At 46.2% G+C, this 18,115-nt stretch overlaps 1 protein-coding gene across 1 annotated transcript in view; it reads right to left on the bottom strand.

The window, feature by feature from the left end:
* Nucleotides 1-8,686, bottom strand: part of LOC144145614 (uncharacterized) — a 28,615-nt gene extending 19,929 nt beyond the window's left edge. Inside the window, exon 1 of the mRNA XM_077677289.1 lies at nt 8,572-8,686. Coding sequence (XP_077533415.1) covers nt 8,572-8,602 — 31 coding nt within the window. The 5' untranslated portion in view covers nt 8,603-8,686. The remainder of the gene's footprint in view (nt 1-8,571) is intronic.
* Between the last annotated feature and the right edge of the window lie 9,429 nt (nt 8,687-18,115).

The raw sequence follows: 18,115 nt of genomic DNA, 5'->3' as shown, positions 1-18,115 counted from the left end.
GATCGTCAAACTTCAAAAGACCCAAATTGCGAACCAAGAACGAACCCGTACGACTTTTTGCGCACTAAGCAAATGCTTCTACGAATGATGTAAATGTATACCGATACGTGGTTTATGAGATAAAGGTGTACTATTGCACACCTTCATGATCAATTTACGTGTACGTGTCTTCTATGTAGATCCGTTCCTTTTTCGCGATTTTCAAGTCACCGTTTTGACACAATGGAAGCCCGGTTTCACGCACGCGCACTGTGTCCTGACGTTTTATCACAGCTTCCTGATCAAACCAACCGGTCCACAGGAAAATTCATTATATATATATATATATCTATATATATATATATATATATATAGTTGCAAGAAACAGTTTCTGGACACCGGTCAAACTTATGAAAACAAAAAGGGGGCACACACGTCGAGAAAGGAATGATTTTTAACGTTTCGGCTGGAGGACCGGCCTTCGTCAGATTCTGACGAAGGCCATATATATATATATATATATATATATATATATATATATATATATATATATATATATATATATATATATATATATATATATATATATATATATAGGGAGTAGTAGAACTTTGAAGATGGTAGAGAACACAAGAGAAGAAAAACTTCGAACAAGGTAAAAGCACGATTGTGGCCTACGTTTCAGCAAAGAGAACTTGCTTTCCTCAGGGCAATCTCTCGCCTGGCAGGCAGGGTTTATATAGGGGTAGGACCCCAGGTGAAAGGAGAGGGAAAGATGGAAGGGAAATTGAGCAAGCTGATTGGTTTCGGAGTGTGTCGGGGGAGAGATTGAGTGGCCAAGAAGGTTGTCTAGTTTAAGCCGCGAAGTAGGTCACACGGAAGTCAGCTGGTGGTTGATATTCGTGGAATTTTCGGACAGAAAGGATGAGAGGGTGCTTATTGACACGCCGCGGGGTATAGGAAAAGGATCTCAGAACCGCCGGAAGCAGACCAGGCGGTGAGGGTGGGGTCCTTATCAGAAACTATCCGCAAGCCTCAGGTCAAAAGAAAAGATAGAGACGGGGGAAAACTAACTAGGTCAAGAAAAAAATAAAAAAGGAGAAAAAACAGGGAGGGAAACCACATAAACCCACACACAAAAGAAAAAGCAATGGCCCGGCAGCTGAAATGGCACGTGTCACCCACGGCAACATTCCTGGTACAGGCCTGTCCTGAAACTCAAAAACGAAAAGATAAAGTTAGAGTGACGTACGGGGCACAAGACCACGCGGAGTAAAAAAAAAAAGAATTTAAATAAATAAAATTGAATTCCAGAAGCAAAGGTTGGAGGCATGAGGGCGAGTATTAAGCTAGACACTAAGGAATGAAAAAAAAGGAAAAAGAAATTAGGTGACCAGGTACAGAGCAGAGTGAACGGTCATAGTCTTTGGATGAGGAATATGCACGAAAATGCCTAATGCTGTATTCCCGGTGAATATCGCAATACAGCATTAGGCATTTTCGTGGTCTTGGAGGCGGGGCTTCGTGTCGTCTGCTAGCGCCGTGCTTGCTTTGCTATGAGGCACGCCTAACCCTCGGTATGCGTGTAGCGTCTTAGCGCTCCGTGACTGCGTTGCGGGAAAGCGCACTTCTATCACTTCGCCGCGTTGTGTAATTTCTGCGTAAAACTGAGCGCTTCCTCTTTTCAGGTCCACGGTCCCAGTTTAATGCATTTATTGTTGCAAACATTTCAGAACTGTCTTGTTTTGGTCTAATGAGATACGCTGTAGAGGAATGCTACGTATGATTTCGGCCACCAGGATTTATTTAATATGCACTGGTATTACGCAGTCCATGCATGTGTGTGCTTTTCGCCTCCTCGGAATTTTGGTCACAGCGACTGGGTTTCGATCTCGCGACTTCGTAATCGATGTGTGTTGGCTTTTTTTTTCATATATATATGAATATCGCGCATCGACGACATAATTCAAGCAGTCGCCCAGACAGCGGGCCACGCACCCAGCACAATCGTCCTACTCTCTGACCGAGTCCTGAGCTGGTCCCACTCTAGTCTGCTGCATTATAATGCATTTGCCAATGGTTGCGCTGCCCACGTGGCTTTTTTTAAAGAAACAGCAGCCCTTCCCTTTGTTGCCACCTGCTACGTATCCTCCTTTCAGGTACGACCGGCACTTCCTCGCAATGGGCCTACGTGAGTAATGAAACTGTGGTCAGCAGTTCCATGCTACGCAATTGCGGAACAGCTTTCCCGTTCTTCAGGTCTACAACTTCTGCATTATTTTCTTTACCATCCCCACACACAGTGCCTAGCCAATCGCCACTAACTGAAAAATCACCAATATGTTCAATACGTTTTCAATGCACTTAATGATGCCAGCAATGCCTTACATATAAACAAACGCTTCCATTGTGTACAGAACATATTCTGATTTCTTTTCATGTTTACGATATCTGTTGTCGATTTCCGTGCATTCGTTGATCACATTCAAAGTCGCATCGAGCAATCTGCGAGCATCTTCGAGCTATACGTTGCATGTCACACTCCGATCAAAAAAGTTTAGGGACGCTTGCACTCACGCAGAAAACTTGAATTGCAAAGCTGTTATAGGTGAGCGTTGCCGGACACAGTTAAGTTTGAATATCATTGCATATTTGCATAGTTGCGATTCTAGTAATCGTCGTCATATGCATCAAAGAGGTCGTCGTCTTCTTCGCAGCGAGTGGCGGATGAAAAGTCACCCTCAAGATTGCAACCTTCCATCATCTCTTCAGCATCGACTCGAGGCAGCGGTGGCGGGATCTTCAAGTCGTCTAGGGAAGGATTGGCACACTCGTAGCCATGTCTCCAATTACCCATAAAGGCTTCCATAAGACGTGGCGGCCGCTTTTCTGATGGAGGCGAAAATCTCCCGTGTGTTCGAGATTTCGGCGCACCTTAAAGATCCCAAGTGGTCAAAATTGTTCCGAAGCCCTCCCCTACAGCGCGCCTCATCGCCTGTGTGGCGTCGGCGCGTTAGACCCCAGCATGAACCATCAATATTTAAATTAATGATAGCGATTGCTTCCAGGCTCTACCCTTTCTCCATGGTGCACGTGCAGATGCACACCTCTGTTCAAAAATAGTTGCGGAGAAATGCGGCGACTGCACCACGGTTACGTGGCTGCGGTAGAAGTGCATCGGAACGAGCTGTGCTGACGAAGCCACTTCGCTGCGCCGTCCGAGCGAATCCTGCCGTTTATATGACGTCGATGCACCAGAAGCTACGTCCACTGCACTTCAGTAGCAGCCATGTGAGCGCAGTTCGTGTCACAACATACATAATTAAAGCTGGGCTGCTAAATAGCCTTTGCTGCGCATGCGTAGGCTCCACCTCTATGACACTCTCAAAGACGAGCCTAATTATTTCCCGCAGGTGCCACTGAATCATGACTTGATGGTTTTTATTTTGTTGTTTGCGCTATCATATACGTGTGTGCCCACTTCGATTAAACTGTTGGTTCAGCAGTCGTGCCTATGAAACCTTACATATGCCGAAGTCTCAGCTGCGCTGTTTTTTAAACACATTCAGGAAGAGCATGGTCGTTTGTGACGTATCGGCGGCGTGTCACTAGACCATGCTTTGCGTACCGATATTTTAGCTTGACTTATCCTCGTCTTTATCATCATCTATATCGCGACCTATCCCCATTTCTTTTACAGCAAAGTTGTACATCTCAACTCCCAACGATTTCATTTCCGTGCGCAAAAAACGCCAAAGTGCTAACGCCTAATACACCCAGCACATGCGTCAGGGTTATCATCATCATCACCAGTCTATCTACGCCCACTGCCCTCTCCCATTATTCTCTAATCACCTCGGTCCAGTGCCAACTGTAACCAATTTATCCCCGCAAACTTCTTGATCTCATCTGCCCATCTAACTTTCTGCCACCCCCTGCAACGCTTGCCTTCTCTAGGGATCCACTCTGTTACCCTTAATGACCAGCGGTTATCTTGCCTTCGCATTACGTGCCCTGCCCACGTCCATTTCTTCCTCTTAATTTCCACTAATATGTCTTTAACTCCAGTTTGCTTCCTGACCCACTCCGCTCTCTTCTTGTCCCTTAATGTTACACCTATCATCTTCCGCTCCATTGCCCGCTGAGTCGTTCTCAGTTTAAGTTGAACCCTCTTTGTGAGCCTCCAAGTTTCTGCCCCGTAGGTGAGTACCGGTAATATGCAGCTGTCAGGGTAATCAGGCATAAATATAGCTCCGAATTCGTTTAAGGAAACCAGAAAACAATCATCGAAACCGCATTATGGGTGATTTAGCGCCTATGAACAATGTGAGTTCCCTGCGTATACGGGACCGCCGGATTTTTCTTTCGCTAAGCATCATAAAACCGCTTAAAAAAGTTTAGCCCCGCGCTGCTAAGAAACGCAGATCCACGTGGAAAGTGGAGAGCTACAACTGTGGCTGACCCGGACTGCAATATTCGACGGCGTGTCAAGCAAACGCCCCGATGACATTGCACAGCGCAGCAACAGCCACAAATAGTCGCCGTGCAAATAGCCCTTCCGTGCCATGGAAGAAACACTCAGCGGCGTTTATTTCAGCATCATTGCCTTCGCATTCACAATTCGCTTGAAGGCTTTCGTGTCCGGCGATTTTTTTTCCTTGATATAAGCCGTCAAACACAGCCGCAGGCTCAGTGGGTATATGGCGTCGTGCTGCTCAGCCCAAGGACGTGGGTTCGATTCCCGGCCGCGGCGGCTGATTTTCTGGTGGAGGCGACGAGCAAAAACGCCCGTGTGTACGAGATTTCGGCGCACGTTAAAGATCCCCAGGTGGTCAAAATTAATCCGGAGCCCTCCACTACGATGCGCCTCATCGCCTGCGCTGCGTCGGCGCGTTAAACCCCACAATCAAAATAAGCTGTGAAATCTGGCTATCCACAAGGCTAAGTGGCAAGTCGCATTTTTCGATTAGGAACGCTATATATCCGGTAATCTCCACTAGGGCTGACTGTCAACCGCACATATCAAGCGAAGCTCGATTACGAGAGTAGTTGCCGACAAAATACAGATAAAGAGGCGCCGCTCGTAAACACGTACTCGCGGCGCAGTACAAAACACGGTCGTCAGTCGGTGCTGATAACTGGAGTGCACTATCGGTCAGAGAGCGGTCAGTTCGTCAGGCTGGCGTCCACGTGCTTCGCCAAAAACATTTAACAAACTTTTTTTATGTTTTCTGTACAAAAGTTACACCAATAAAACTTAACAACAATGCATAACAGCGTGATTACACCTTCAATTATTACTGCTCTGATTGATTGATTGATTGATTGATTGATTGATTGATTGATTGATTGATTGATTGATTGATTGATTGATTGATTGATTGATTGATTGATTGATTGATTGATTGATTGTAGGGTTTAACGCGCCGACGCAACACACGCGATGAGGCGCTCCGTAGTGGAGGGCTCGGGATTAATTTTGACCACCTGGGGATCTTTTACGTGCGCCGAAATCTCGTACACACGGGCGTTCTTGATTTTCGCCTCCATCAGAAAAGAGGCCGCCGCGGCCAAGAATCGAATCTGCGACCTCGTGCTCAGCAGCGCAACGCCTTAGCCACTTAGCCACCGCGGTGGGTAATTTATAGAGCACCTTGTTTTCGGGACGACAAGTTAAGTCGAATAGTTTGTAGCCGGCAAAATTGAATAAAGCGGCTGCTCAAAAAAAAACAAGAAATTTCGGTACACCCCCCCCCCCCTTCCCCGAAAAAAAAACGCTTCTCGACACTAACTGCCAGATGACAGCTTTTAAGCCCAAAGAAAGAGATTACCAGTATTAGTAGTAGTAGTAGTAGTAGTAGTAGTAGTAGTAGCAGTAGTAGTAGTAGTAGTAGTAGAATAACATTGTAAAGGATGGCGCGAAGCCTTGTTCGAAAAGGGAATGTTGGGAGGAGATAAGTGTGACCCTCTATGGAAGCCTCGCAGGGGAAACTCCATAGTGAGCTAAGTGTCTCTTTGGCGTCAGCTCGTGGCCGTATCCAGATTTCGTACGACACAACCGAAACGGGCCGATGCTTGTCGCGGATCGACTAGAGATTCTCGCACTACCAGCAGTGCACCTCTTTCGTTTCTTTGAAAGGAAATTTTGGCGCTGCGGACGCCGTAGCGAACGTGCACATCGATTGAATGAATGCCTTTGAGCTCCATAGTTTCTGCTCAAAAAGAGGTTATTTTTCACTCCATCTGCTTCTCATCAGTGCACAATATAACGTCTTGGCAACGAAAATTAACACGTCCTGCACTTTACACCTTCGTGACAGCGCCGTTTAGGAGCCCTTCCGTGGGGTTTTGAACGCACTGTCTATCGAAAGGGGCGTCGTCTCTCAATATCAGTAATGAAAGTAAATCAGCGGCCAATGGACCGCTTTTCAGTAGCGATCTGCGGATGCGCGGATTCCCGGTCCTCCATTCTCGGCAGTCGCCTCGGCCAGTGTAAACAAATGGACGCACCCTCAGCTTCTTGCGGGGAGAGCCGCTATGCTTTCTATAGCACTGCACCTTTTTATTTCTTCTTTTTCGACAGCTCGTGGCGAGTTGGTGCTTGCACACAAAAAAGCTTACAAAGGAAAAGGGCAAGACGTTTGAGGCTGACCATGCTGCGATCTCATGGCTACTAGTGAGGGAGTGACAAAGAGGGAAAGACGAAAAAAAATTGAAGCCGTTCCAATCAAAGTGAAAGCTGCCGGAAGTGCAGAGCAGCGCTTTGCCATAATGGGCTGTACCGCAGTTATCCGCTCACTGCTGCCACCCAATGCCAATGAAATTTCCCGCCTTCGCAGTGCTCGCGCGTCCCTTGCCTGAAACTGCGCCAGCGGGAGTTCTGTTCTCTATGTGCTTGCTTTTCCTCCCGCACGTGCCGGCGTTGCACTGCCACTTTTTTTTCGCTTGCTATCACAAAAACCAACCCAACGGGCGTTCCTAACTAAATTAATGCGGGCGCTGCCGGTTAATTACGTATATTTTGCCTCAAATGTGCATACAGTTTTCTTTGCGCTAAACAACGGGAAAATATATGACAAGCGCCAGCGGTTTACGAGTTTCGAACGCTTATGACTGTATAAACCGCTTGGCTTTCGAAGCCTCTGGGTTATGCCGCGACGACAGCTGCTATGACGGAACGCCGTGTGGCTCTACTTGGGTCCAGCGAGCGAGCTACAACGACAAGGCGAGTCCCTAAAGTGCTCTGCACTTAAAAAGGCGCTTCGAACACTGCATATTAGTAACGGGAATGCGCACCTGCTTCCCTGCCATTCACGTGAAAGCAACCAGTGACAGGTGGCGCGAGAGGAATTGAATTTTGTATACGAGTGTTCTGACAGCAAGACTCTTGGGGGCCGTGCCTGACTGCCATTTCTTGTTCGGCGTGGCTGCCGCTAGGAGGACCGGTACTGGAAAAAGGTCCCTTGAAAGTTTCCGTGCAGCACAAGCATAAGTAATGTTGAGGCTAGAATTGCGCCACTATAAAAATTTCCAGGCATTGCGCCGCACATACACAAGGCTACACCGAAGAGCAGGCCGCCTCTGCCATTGTTTAAAGATTATACGTTCCCAGACAACTCCCCCAGCATTTCGTGGCCGCGGCGGCTCCATGGTCTTTGGAGCAAGAGGCGTTCAAGGACAAGGAGTCAAGGTTCACTCGAGGGGGTTGGTCGAGAGTTCCTGGGGAGGGTGAGAGGAAAGTGGAGAAGTGATTATCTTTTATAAAGCAGCGCTCAGTCAGACCCAAGTCGGACGACAATCAGACCCAAGGCTTGGTTCACAGAAATTAAGGGGGTCAGTACACAGCGAAAAAGGAAGCCAAGCGGCGCGCGCTCCTTCGACTGCGGACGGAACTTTGAAACACTGAATGAGTTTGAATCAGGTCATTCCGAAAAAAGAATAATTACGTGCATTTCTAAGCAGTTCTGTCACAGACACGGTAATAGGTGTGCGGTGTTGAACAGCATGTGGACCAGCAAGCCGTGGGAGGGCCAAGAGCGTAATTACCAACAGCAGCATGCAGCAGCGGGAAGAACGTTTCCTGTATCAGTACGATTTTTTTATAAATTTGCGCAGTTATCTTTTAGTAATTTTATTAGCATTTGCTTTTGCCTTTAAGTTCATGTTGACTGTTTTATGCCTAATTTAAAAATCAAGCCAAAGATCAGTTCAAAATCACATTTTCGTTTCATGCACTCAGGAAAATTCTGGGCTTTTAGACGCGCCCTATGTCAAGGAGCTGCGAGTTAATTTCGACTACCTGGGATTCGGAGCACCGTAACCTCGCACGCACGGGAATTTCGGTTTGTTAGCTTGTTTTCTTTCTTGCTTGCTTGCTTGTATTCCGTTCTTCACGCTCACCAGAAAACAAGCGGTGAATTGGAATCGAACCCCCGACCCCGTGCGCAGTAGCGCGACGCTGTAGTTGCTGCGCCGCCCTGGCAGATCCAAGGATTGGAACAAGCATTGACTTTAACCCCAATGACTCAAATAGATGCGCGTTACCCACATCAAGAACAGCAAAAACGGCGAAAATACGGTGCGACTGCTCACCGATGGCGAGGATCGCTGTGACGAATAACATGACCGTACCTTGGCTCGTGCAGGTGGAAATCCAGTATATACGCCGAGAATAGCGAAACTGGAAAGACAGACATGTGGAAGAGGTTCAAGAGCAACAGGCCGGCGTAAGATGATAACGTCGAGTGTTTATGTGCTCAGCCCCGCGGCGTTCTTCTGCGTTTGTTGTGGAATTCGGAATCTTGAAGACGGTGGCGATCGACGGCCACGAATGCGACATTTAGTTTGTGCCGATGGCCTGGAAGTCCCGTGTTAAGTACAAAGGTGACTACTGAACTATTACCGCAAAAATCTTCATAATCACTCATTTTGTGCGATGTTCCGGTACTTTTAATAGTCTAGCCAATATGTGCACGGCCTCATCACAGAGCAAAGATGCGAACAACTTTACAAGAATGCTGCTCGGTTATCCTTCGGAGAGTCGAGAAAGACGCATCGGTTGACTCAAGCGAAAAAGCGACATAGCAAAGGTTACGCGGATTTTGACCGCATTACGGAAATTGTCAGCGAAGCATATACTTGCACCCCACTTCCACCATTGAATTAAAATCGAAGGGAACACTGACGTGACAGCATAGGAAACGAGGTCTCCCCGAAATAACTTTACTCTGTTATAGACCCTCACATATCTCATTTCTAATTATTGCGAGGTTTTGTAACTGTAAATGACTGTAATTTTGTAACTGCACTTTTGTAAATTACTGCGAGGTTTTCAACTGAATAAATAGTCCTTAACAAGTGTAGGGACTCACGAGCTGTGATGTGATAGGGTGGCAAAATCAAAGGACTATGGCCAATCCCCTAGACGTGTACGGCGCAACGAAGGAAATGCTGCTTGAACGTTATCGTCATGGTCACGGGGAAGGCAGAAGAAGAGGAGGAAGACGATCTCGAATTGGGCGACCCAGGGCAGTCGCGGTTGGCGAGCAAGTCATCAGGTTCTGCGGCCTGCTGACCGGACGCAGTGCCATGTGTTACGAGTGGGCGACCATGGCGGTCGACCAGAGAGCCGGCGAAAAGGGGGTGTCTACATGCACTGAATGGCGCCCTCTCCATCCTGTTCTCTCCACCAGGCTCTGTCTATTGTCCATCCAAAGAAGAGACTTCGGCGTGCACTTGGAAGCGACGGAGAAAACTCCTATGTCCAAATAATCCCAAATTATCAAGCCTATATCGAGAAACATGGACCCACAATTTCACACCCAAAACGAGGGTGCGAAGGTGGAATTGGCCTTCCGAGAAATCGCCTGAGGAGGCTTCGGGAGACCGTATTCACAAAACTGAAGTGTAACTTTTGCCTTCCGGCAATTATGCTCAAACAAAATAAAAGCTGAAGCAAGAACAAAACTTACGCAGAAAGGGCGCCCTGTCGCGAAATTATCGGGCCCAGAAGTAAGCTCCACCTAAGGTAGAAACAAGTGACCCACAAAATCGAATTGATCTAATTTCTGTCTAAAAACGATTTTATTACCATAGTATTGATACTGTGTGCATGGATATGGATAAAATGTCGTTGAATAGTCTGCTACTTCCTTAAGAGATGTTGCTTTTTACGGGTGTGGCATTATTTTAAAGCCCGGGCTGGTGTCATTATGAGGGAAAGAGAGAGATTAAATCTTTATTTATCGAGCATAGGCTGATGTCATGGTCCTCGCACCATGGAAAGCATCCCTATTTCCAAGATTCTTTGGCTTCGATTTCAGTCTCCTTTCTCCCGCGTTGCAAACAGACTGAAGAAAGCTTTCTTATGGCACCCTGGGGCTACAGCTGTCTTCACCTAGGCAGATTTCTAAATAGGGCTGTTTCTCGAAAAAAAAAAAGATTCAAATTTGATTGATTGTAGGGTTTAACGCGCCGACGCAACGCAGACGACGAGGCGCGCCGTATACGGACTCCAGATTGATTTTGAGTCGACCACCTGGGGATCGTTAACATGCGCCGAAATCGCGAACACGCGGGCGTTTTTGCTTTTCGCTCCCATCAGAAAAGCGGCCGCCGCGGCCGGGAATCGAACCTGCGTCCTTGTGCTCTTTAGCACAACGCCTTAGCCACTGAGCCTCTGCGGCGGGTCAACAAAAAGAAACACAGAAATAGTAAAATTACTGACGTGTGGCGAAAGGCTTCAGAGAAACAGAAAAGACTGAAAATGCGCTTTAACGCACAAGGAAAAGCCTAATTTTCGTATTAGGCTAACTAGCCTGCTCTATCCTGACAAGCCTCGCATGGTCTACAACATTACTTGAGACGGTTGTGCTCATATTGGCAGCAGTTATTTCGCCCCGCTAGACTTTTGCCCATGTGAGTGAGGAAAAGTGGTGCGCCAACCCCAGACCACAACCGAGACGCTTTTATACAGCACCGAATAAATTCGTGATTATAAAAATAATATAGTATGTGCATGTTCTGTGTAAAAGCCAAAAGATGACCCTGTCATCAGGTTAAACGCTGAAACTTTGTTCTTCTGTCAATATATTACCCGAGGTGTCTACCTGGAGCTAGCACATCCGCTGTTTTGGTTCTTTAGTACTAAGACCCCCACTTCCGCATTTCGCCGATGTTTCCTTGCCTGTGTGGTCCTCTGAGCAGCACACTTAACCTAGGAGCAGGCGCGAGTACGTAGTACTGTAGAAAAATCCGTAATTTTACGGGTGTATTCTACGAAAAAAAGAACGGACGCTTCATCGGTCTCTTCAGTACGGAGGTCTTCCTGCTCCTGCTGTTTGAGACTAGCTATAGCACTACTTGCTTCGCTTTAATGACCGTCGTATTTGTGCCTCTGGCCCTGTTTGGTTGCTTATAAAGGCTTAAAATCAGACAGTCGAAAGTAGGTCTAAGATCAGACAGACAAAGCCAGACAAACAAAATCAGGCAGTCAATCAGACAATATCGTGGCTTCTCCAGTGCGAGATATAGATTTTTCATTAATAACTGCAGTTGTCTGGCATTTTGGTTAATGCAACTAACCTTTTTTTACTGGATAGCCTATTTTCGTTCGTGCATTTTAGGCAGCATTACCTGCTTGAAATGTGCAGGGTCTCTGATGTGATGGGACCTTAGGTGGTGTCATGCATGAGAACCTAATTCTGGCTGGCGCATTGATTCGCGGACCCCGTTGCAGGCTTCAGCCACCGAAATGCATAGCTCGCGTGAATGAACTGTCAAACACAATTTTTCTTACGATTAGACACCTTTCTATAAAAAATCGGTTGCCATACCATCCTGCGGAAGTGGATGCTCAGCAAAGTTGTTGTAAACCACTACAAATGGTGATGGAGTAAGGTATGGAATGGTTCTGGTCGACTCGGCTGGCTTGTCGCTTGCGCTCGGCTAGTGTCACTAGATAAGGGTACAGAGTACCGGCACTCTTTTTCTCCTATTGTTCCGTGCCGCCGCAATGATCATTGGTCAGTTCGCATTACGTGACATTTTTTTTACACTGCGATGGTTTAGTCGGTCAACTCTGGTAGGCATAGCTTGTCCTCCCTGCTCGGCGGCTGCGCGCGACTGACGTCGTTCGGAATGCGAATGAAAGATAACGCGTGTAACAGCGTTTCTGCAGCAGAAGTGGGCCCAAAGATGCGGCAAATGCTGGGTCATGCCCAGCCTGGCGCTCGGCGTCTTGGGCAAGAACTGCTCTATTTAGTGACACTAGATCCTGCCTAGTCTTCAAAAATAATCTGAAAACATAATCTTTACCAGAAACAAATGGTGGGGAGGTGGCGTTGTTCATGGGCGCCTTATCATCCAGTATGCGGTTTTGATGCTTGTTTTGCGGTTTCCTTAAACAAATGCCGAGCTCTACGCTGTATGCCTGATTAGCCTGGCGCATGCGCTCGGTGTCTTAGGCCTTGGCGCCTTGAAGTTTTTGCCCACGGAGATCGTTTTTGCCCACCGCGATGAAAACATCGGGGGGTGGAGCTATACCGCTTGGCTGTAAAAAACGAAACGAATCAATTGAAATAAAGGTAATTATAAAAACTCTACCATCCTTTCCAGAGAAAGTTGAGAGAAGCGCGAAGGCGACGATTTTTTGCGCACTAAACAACGCATTTACGAACAATCCAAATGTATACTGATACATGATTTATGAGATATATGCTATTGTACTCCTTCTTCATCATCGATGCATGTATTTGATGATGATTGTAGGGTTTAACGCGCCGACGCAACGCAGGCGATGAGGCGCGCCGTAGTGGAGGGCTCCGGATTAATTTTGACCACCTGGGGATCTTTATCGTGCGCCGAAATCTCGCACACACGGGCGTTTTTGCTTTTCGCCTCCATCAGAAAAGCTGCCGCCGCGGCCGGGAATCGAACCCGCGACCTCGTGCTCAGCTCGATGCATGTATTGTATCATCAAGAACCTTTTCTTTTCCGCGATTTTCACCTGAACGTTTTACCACAACAGAAGCTTGGTTTCATGCATGTCGAGTCGTCTTAGCGGGCAATTGTCATGTAATTTGTTTCGGCATACTTTTAATAAAAGAAGAGTTAGACCTCTTCTCTGTAATCGTGCTCCATTCGCAGATGGCCATGCTTCTATGCAAAACAGGCAATGTGGAGAAGCCAAGTTACAAAGACAAGCTTACATTCATACCTTCAAAGCATAGTCGGCGTCACCTCTAAACACAAATGGATTGCCGAGAAGACATTTTTAGGAGAAATTAGAGGCCGTCTTGTAGCAAAATATGAAGGCCCTAGGACATCTTTTATTTTTTTTATGAGAGCTTTTCGGTCGGCCAACCAGTCTACGGGGAAATGCATTAGATTTCTGACAGAACGCCATCGGTCCCTCTAAGGAAGTTTTCGCTTTAAAAGAAATTCCGTGTCCTTCCGGTCTGTGAAGAAGGTCGACCAACGAACCTGCGGTGCCGAGCCTCAATGTAAACGAGAATATGCTTTCACCGGAGCGCAGTCCAAGAAGTGCACAAAAAAACACGTTTGTTTGCAATTTGCGATTGCGCATATTTCCAAGTTGATTACCTTAATGAAACTTGGACGGACTAAAGTTCTCTTTGATCGGACAAACACGGGCTGCCCACTTCCCTCCCGTAGAAGTCCATGCATTGACAGCAGACTGAAATTCTTTAAAATTTACAACTTTACTGTGAAGTGCTTAATTTTGAAACGAAAATGAAATTTCGCGTAATGGTAGAGCCGTCTTAGCGGGCAATTGTCATACTGTTAGAGAACTCGGGTGGTCCATGCCTGACAGCGCCGGTATTTAAGAACGACGACGACGACGACGACGACGACGACGACGAAGTCCCTGGCGCGCGCCTTGCGCGAGCTCTGTTATGGCCGCTGTGCACATAATGTAAATAGATCGCTTCAACCCATCGCATCATTCGGTTCATCTTTGTCCTGCCGCCACGTAACAATATATGTTGATTTCGATGCAGTTTAAATGAAACAGGAGTTATAGCCGTTTTCTATAACCATACTGCCTCCGTAGATGGATGTGCTTCACTGTACAAGACACAATGTGGAAAAGCCAACTTACAATTAAAGGCATATAAAGTCGCCTCCACCTCTATGCACAAATTTATCGCTCTGAATACATCTCTTCAGGGGCAATATAAGCCGTGTTGTATCAAAATATGGAGGCCCTGGGATGTTTTATTATTTTTATGATTTTTTTCTTATGCTGAAGGTAAGGCGCACAGTTTTACGGTTCCAGGGATTTGAGTGGGCGCCGCAAAAGGGCGCTATATTCACGTGGTATTCTTGTCTACATCGCTCTGCAGTCGGAGGCGGTCTCCTGGATCCTAGCTAGACAGCTTCGCTGTAAAGATGAGTTTGACGGGTTGGGGGAGGGGGTGGGGAAGCGGATGGGGGGGGGGGGGGGGTGGGGGGGGGTGGAGGGGGGCGTTTTGTGAGCAGTTCGCACAGGGCACCGATAGAGGTAAGGCCGGCCCTGACCGGACGGCCAGGGCCACGGTGTCCTGCGGTATTAGGAGAGATCTAATGATATCTAACTAAATTAGATGAGAGAGAACTAAATTATTAGGACAGATCTAAAACATCTCTCCTAATACTTTTCGCTACCTCAACCTTTTTTTCCGTTTGCTTGTCACGCTTTGTTTGTTGTTGTTTTTTTTTTTACCGTCTGCGTCATCTCCATAAATATTTTCCACGCATAATTCCAAAACCCCGTGTTGCTTTCTTTAACCGGTACTTATCAGTACCTCGCCTTGAGTAACCGTAACGCTTGCACAGGAACCTAGCTTCGTTCGTCTCCTGTGGCGGTATCTGTTTTCAGGGAAATATGTTATCTTTCTTTCTTTTCTATTATTTTCTTTCTTCCGGCCCACCCTGTTGCTGCTGCCACTGTTTATCCATTTTATAGGGTCTGTCAAGTTCCCTTAGGCAGCTTTTTTCCCGAAAAATACACCATAAATTTGCGTATATTTCATGGAAATAAAGCAATTCCAATTTCAATTTTAACTTATGAAGATTGGGGGTGTGTCCTATGAGACAAGCGTACCGATCCACTTCTCCGGGGAATGGATCCCGAGATCTCCGATTTCGAGAACGATTGCGCTTTGCGCAACAGGCTACACTAACCAGGTTGCCCCCTTGTGCAGAGAACCAAGCTCGTGTCAAAGGTCAAGTGCATAGGCGCTTTTGTGTACTCTACTTGGTATGTTTCAAGGTTCATTCACTATTTATTTTCACAGTGCATAATACATACACGAGATTATCCAGTAAAAACTGTCAGTGGAATCTCCTGGTTATAAATGCTTAACATATATAACAATTATTCAGGCAGACGAGCCAACATTGCAAGGTTCGTCTTGATTGACATCAACCGCATATCAGGGTCAGGATAAAAAGGCTATTGAATCATGCACATCTATAACATTCTAAAATGTTGTGCTGGGTCGAGGCACAAACAAGTTGTACGATATTTGATTACTTATTAGGGCTTGCAGATCAAAATACATAGATATAGAAAATGTTCACATACCAGGCTGCGGTGAAACAATATATTGTAACAATATATACTGCGCTATAAATTCAAAACAATCTTCAAACAATCACAAATGAAGCGGTAAGTGACCACAGGTTTCAAAGCCCGGAGCTGCAGCTGTCACCGTTCTTGCCCCACTGTTGCGTCATCATCACCGACACTACCATCATCCGTTTCAGGAGCCTAATGATGTCCACTGCAGACCTATTAACCCCCCTGACCCCCCCCCCCCCGTAAGCTCGCAACCGCTCATATCCTGCAATGTCTGAACCCATTCTGTGCCAAGAATTTGTTATTTCATCCCTCCATCTAGTTCATTGTTTCCTCCCGATTATAGTCTCGTATTTCGTAAGCCACTGTGTTACCCGGATGCAATTTGTTGTCAGTTATCCGTATTGCGTGCACAGCCCAACTTTAATTTTTTTCTGTCAGTCTGAGCTAGGATGTCGCCCACCCGTGTTTGTCCCCTAACCCAGGACGCGCTCTTTTCCTACCTTTAAATTTAAAGGGACAATGATACGAAATTTTCGTGTTACGATTTTTTTTTTTTTTCCACTGGAATGGCACAATCGACGGTCGAGCGCAGCGTAACTATTCATTTCCGGCGTCGTTTATTCGTGTCAGTTTCGTTTTGGAGAAAACGAACGCCAAGCGGCCGCCATGACGGGAGGTATGCTCGCGCCCAGACCAGCCGAGATCTTCACCGTCACCACGCGCCCGGGCAGCATGACGTCAGTCCCAAAACCATGACAGGTACACACGCCGGAGTAGCGCGTGCCAACCACAGCCAGCGCGTCGGCTATTCACCCCCTTCTATATTCCCTACCCCCCGGACTGGGTTGTATGCCGGTGAGCCCCCAGATGGGCTCAAAATTATCCCCAGTCCATTTCTTTTCCTTTTCAACGAACCACTACCTAACGGCTTCGTCACGGGAGCCCCGAAGTCGGTAGTTTGGGGCAAGTATCAGATGATGTCGTGTCGGCCCGCTGTGGGCTTTCTCGTGCGGGCGAAGATTAAAATGGATTTAAAATATGTTACGCCGAACGGTTGCTGATGAAATTTGCTGGGAGATATCCCCTGGTAAAAAGGAAGCATTTTACATAGTTATCTCAGCTTTGAAATTTTGTGTCAGTACTCCTTTAAGCGTTACTCCGGTTGCTGCAATCCTGTGCCGACTTCTTAAATCTTTTTTAAACCTTTTTGTTTAGTGGTTCTTAACCTTCGTATTATGGGGGATCGAGGAGCATAAGATCCAATCTTTATTTCGTAAGTTCGTCTTTGCCTCATTTTTTAGCTTTTGTATTTTTTGCTTTTGAAAAATACCGCCCGACAAATTATCTCTATTTATGCTGTTATAACGAAAAAATGTGTTAACTCCGCCAAAGATGCATTTTCGCAAAAATGCAGGGCGTTACATGTTGGTTCATGTTTAGCATATTTTATTTGTGTTGCCATTGTAACTTTCCGAGTTTTCTTATTTTCGCCATCGTTTTTGTTGCGGAGCTTTACAGGGTACATTTTTAATTTTTTAAGTGTGCTGTTATGAATTCTTTTTTGTATTTTTTTGCTTTTTTTATTCTTCGGTTACACCAATTTCCTTAAGTTACGCTATTACAGCCATGACATATGTCAACTCTGCCAATTATGCTTTCTGCGCAAAAGCAGGCCTTACACGGTTGGCCCGTTTTGATGATTTCATATTCGTGTTTTCGTCGTTCTTGCCCGGGATTTGTTATTTTAATTCTTAATATGAATTCTTTTCATTACGTAAGTTGACTTTCGAATGTTTTTGTTTTTTATTTTCTGTATTTTCTTAAATTCTACTCGACCAATCCTCTCTGTTTACGCTATTACAACGATTAAATGTGGTAACTCCGACATTTACCCATTTTCTGGTTAATGCAGAGAATTTAACAACCGTTTCCACGATTTTTTATATTGTTGGGGCTGCGGGGGGCTCTACAGGCTCATTAGAGTGCCTCCCCCTACGATAATCTTTAGTAAGGGGCATGAAAGAAATTTCATTTTACTTTTTGTCCCCCACAGTGTACAAACAATACACCCGTCGTTCTGGTGCACCGCCTCGCACACTGGTTCACGCTGAATAACATTTCGCACTTCTAAAACAAAAGAACTATGAATAATGTCTGCCTAGACAGTGGTGCGAAAGAACACACGACTGAGCATAAAGTTTACGTGTTCGGAGGGGTGGCACTCATTACGATGAGTGACAAACATGATCGAGGAATGTTGAAACAAGATCTACACAAACTCTTCATATACTCCTGACATTCTTTTTAAATGGACCCAGCCTGGTACAGCATATAATCCAAAGTGCATCTTTTGTGGGGAATTAGTCGTCTCCAATCTTTACCATCTTATCTGGCCGTCCTCTGCCTTTTCACAAGGACATTCGGAACTTTTAAGACTAGACTCCATCCCGTGTGATGAAGAGGACCATATTCATCAAATGCGCGCTAATCCCTCTTTTTTAGAGACAGTTGTAGAATCCTCCCTCCAGAATGGTTAAGCAGTTTGATTCG

The sequence above is a fragment of the Haemaphysalis longicornis genome, unplaced genomic scaffold (assembly GCF_048455015.1).
Source record: "Haemaphysalis longicornis isolate Haplotype H1 unplaced genomic scaffold, Haemaphysalis longicornis Haplotype H1 scaffold_7, whole genome shotgun sequence".
In the NCBI taxonomy this organism is placed as follows: Eukaryota; Metazoa; Arthropoda; class Arachnida; order Ixodida; family Ixodidae; genus Haemaphysalis; species Haemaphysalis longicornis.
The sequence above is the reverse complement of the archived record's forward strand: the minus strand, read 5'-3'. Positions and strand labels throughout refer to the sequence as shown.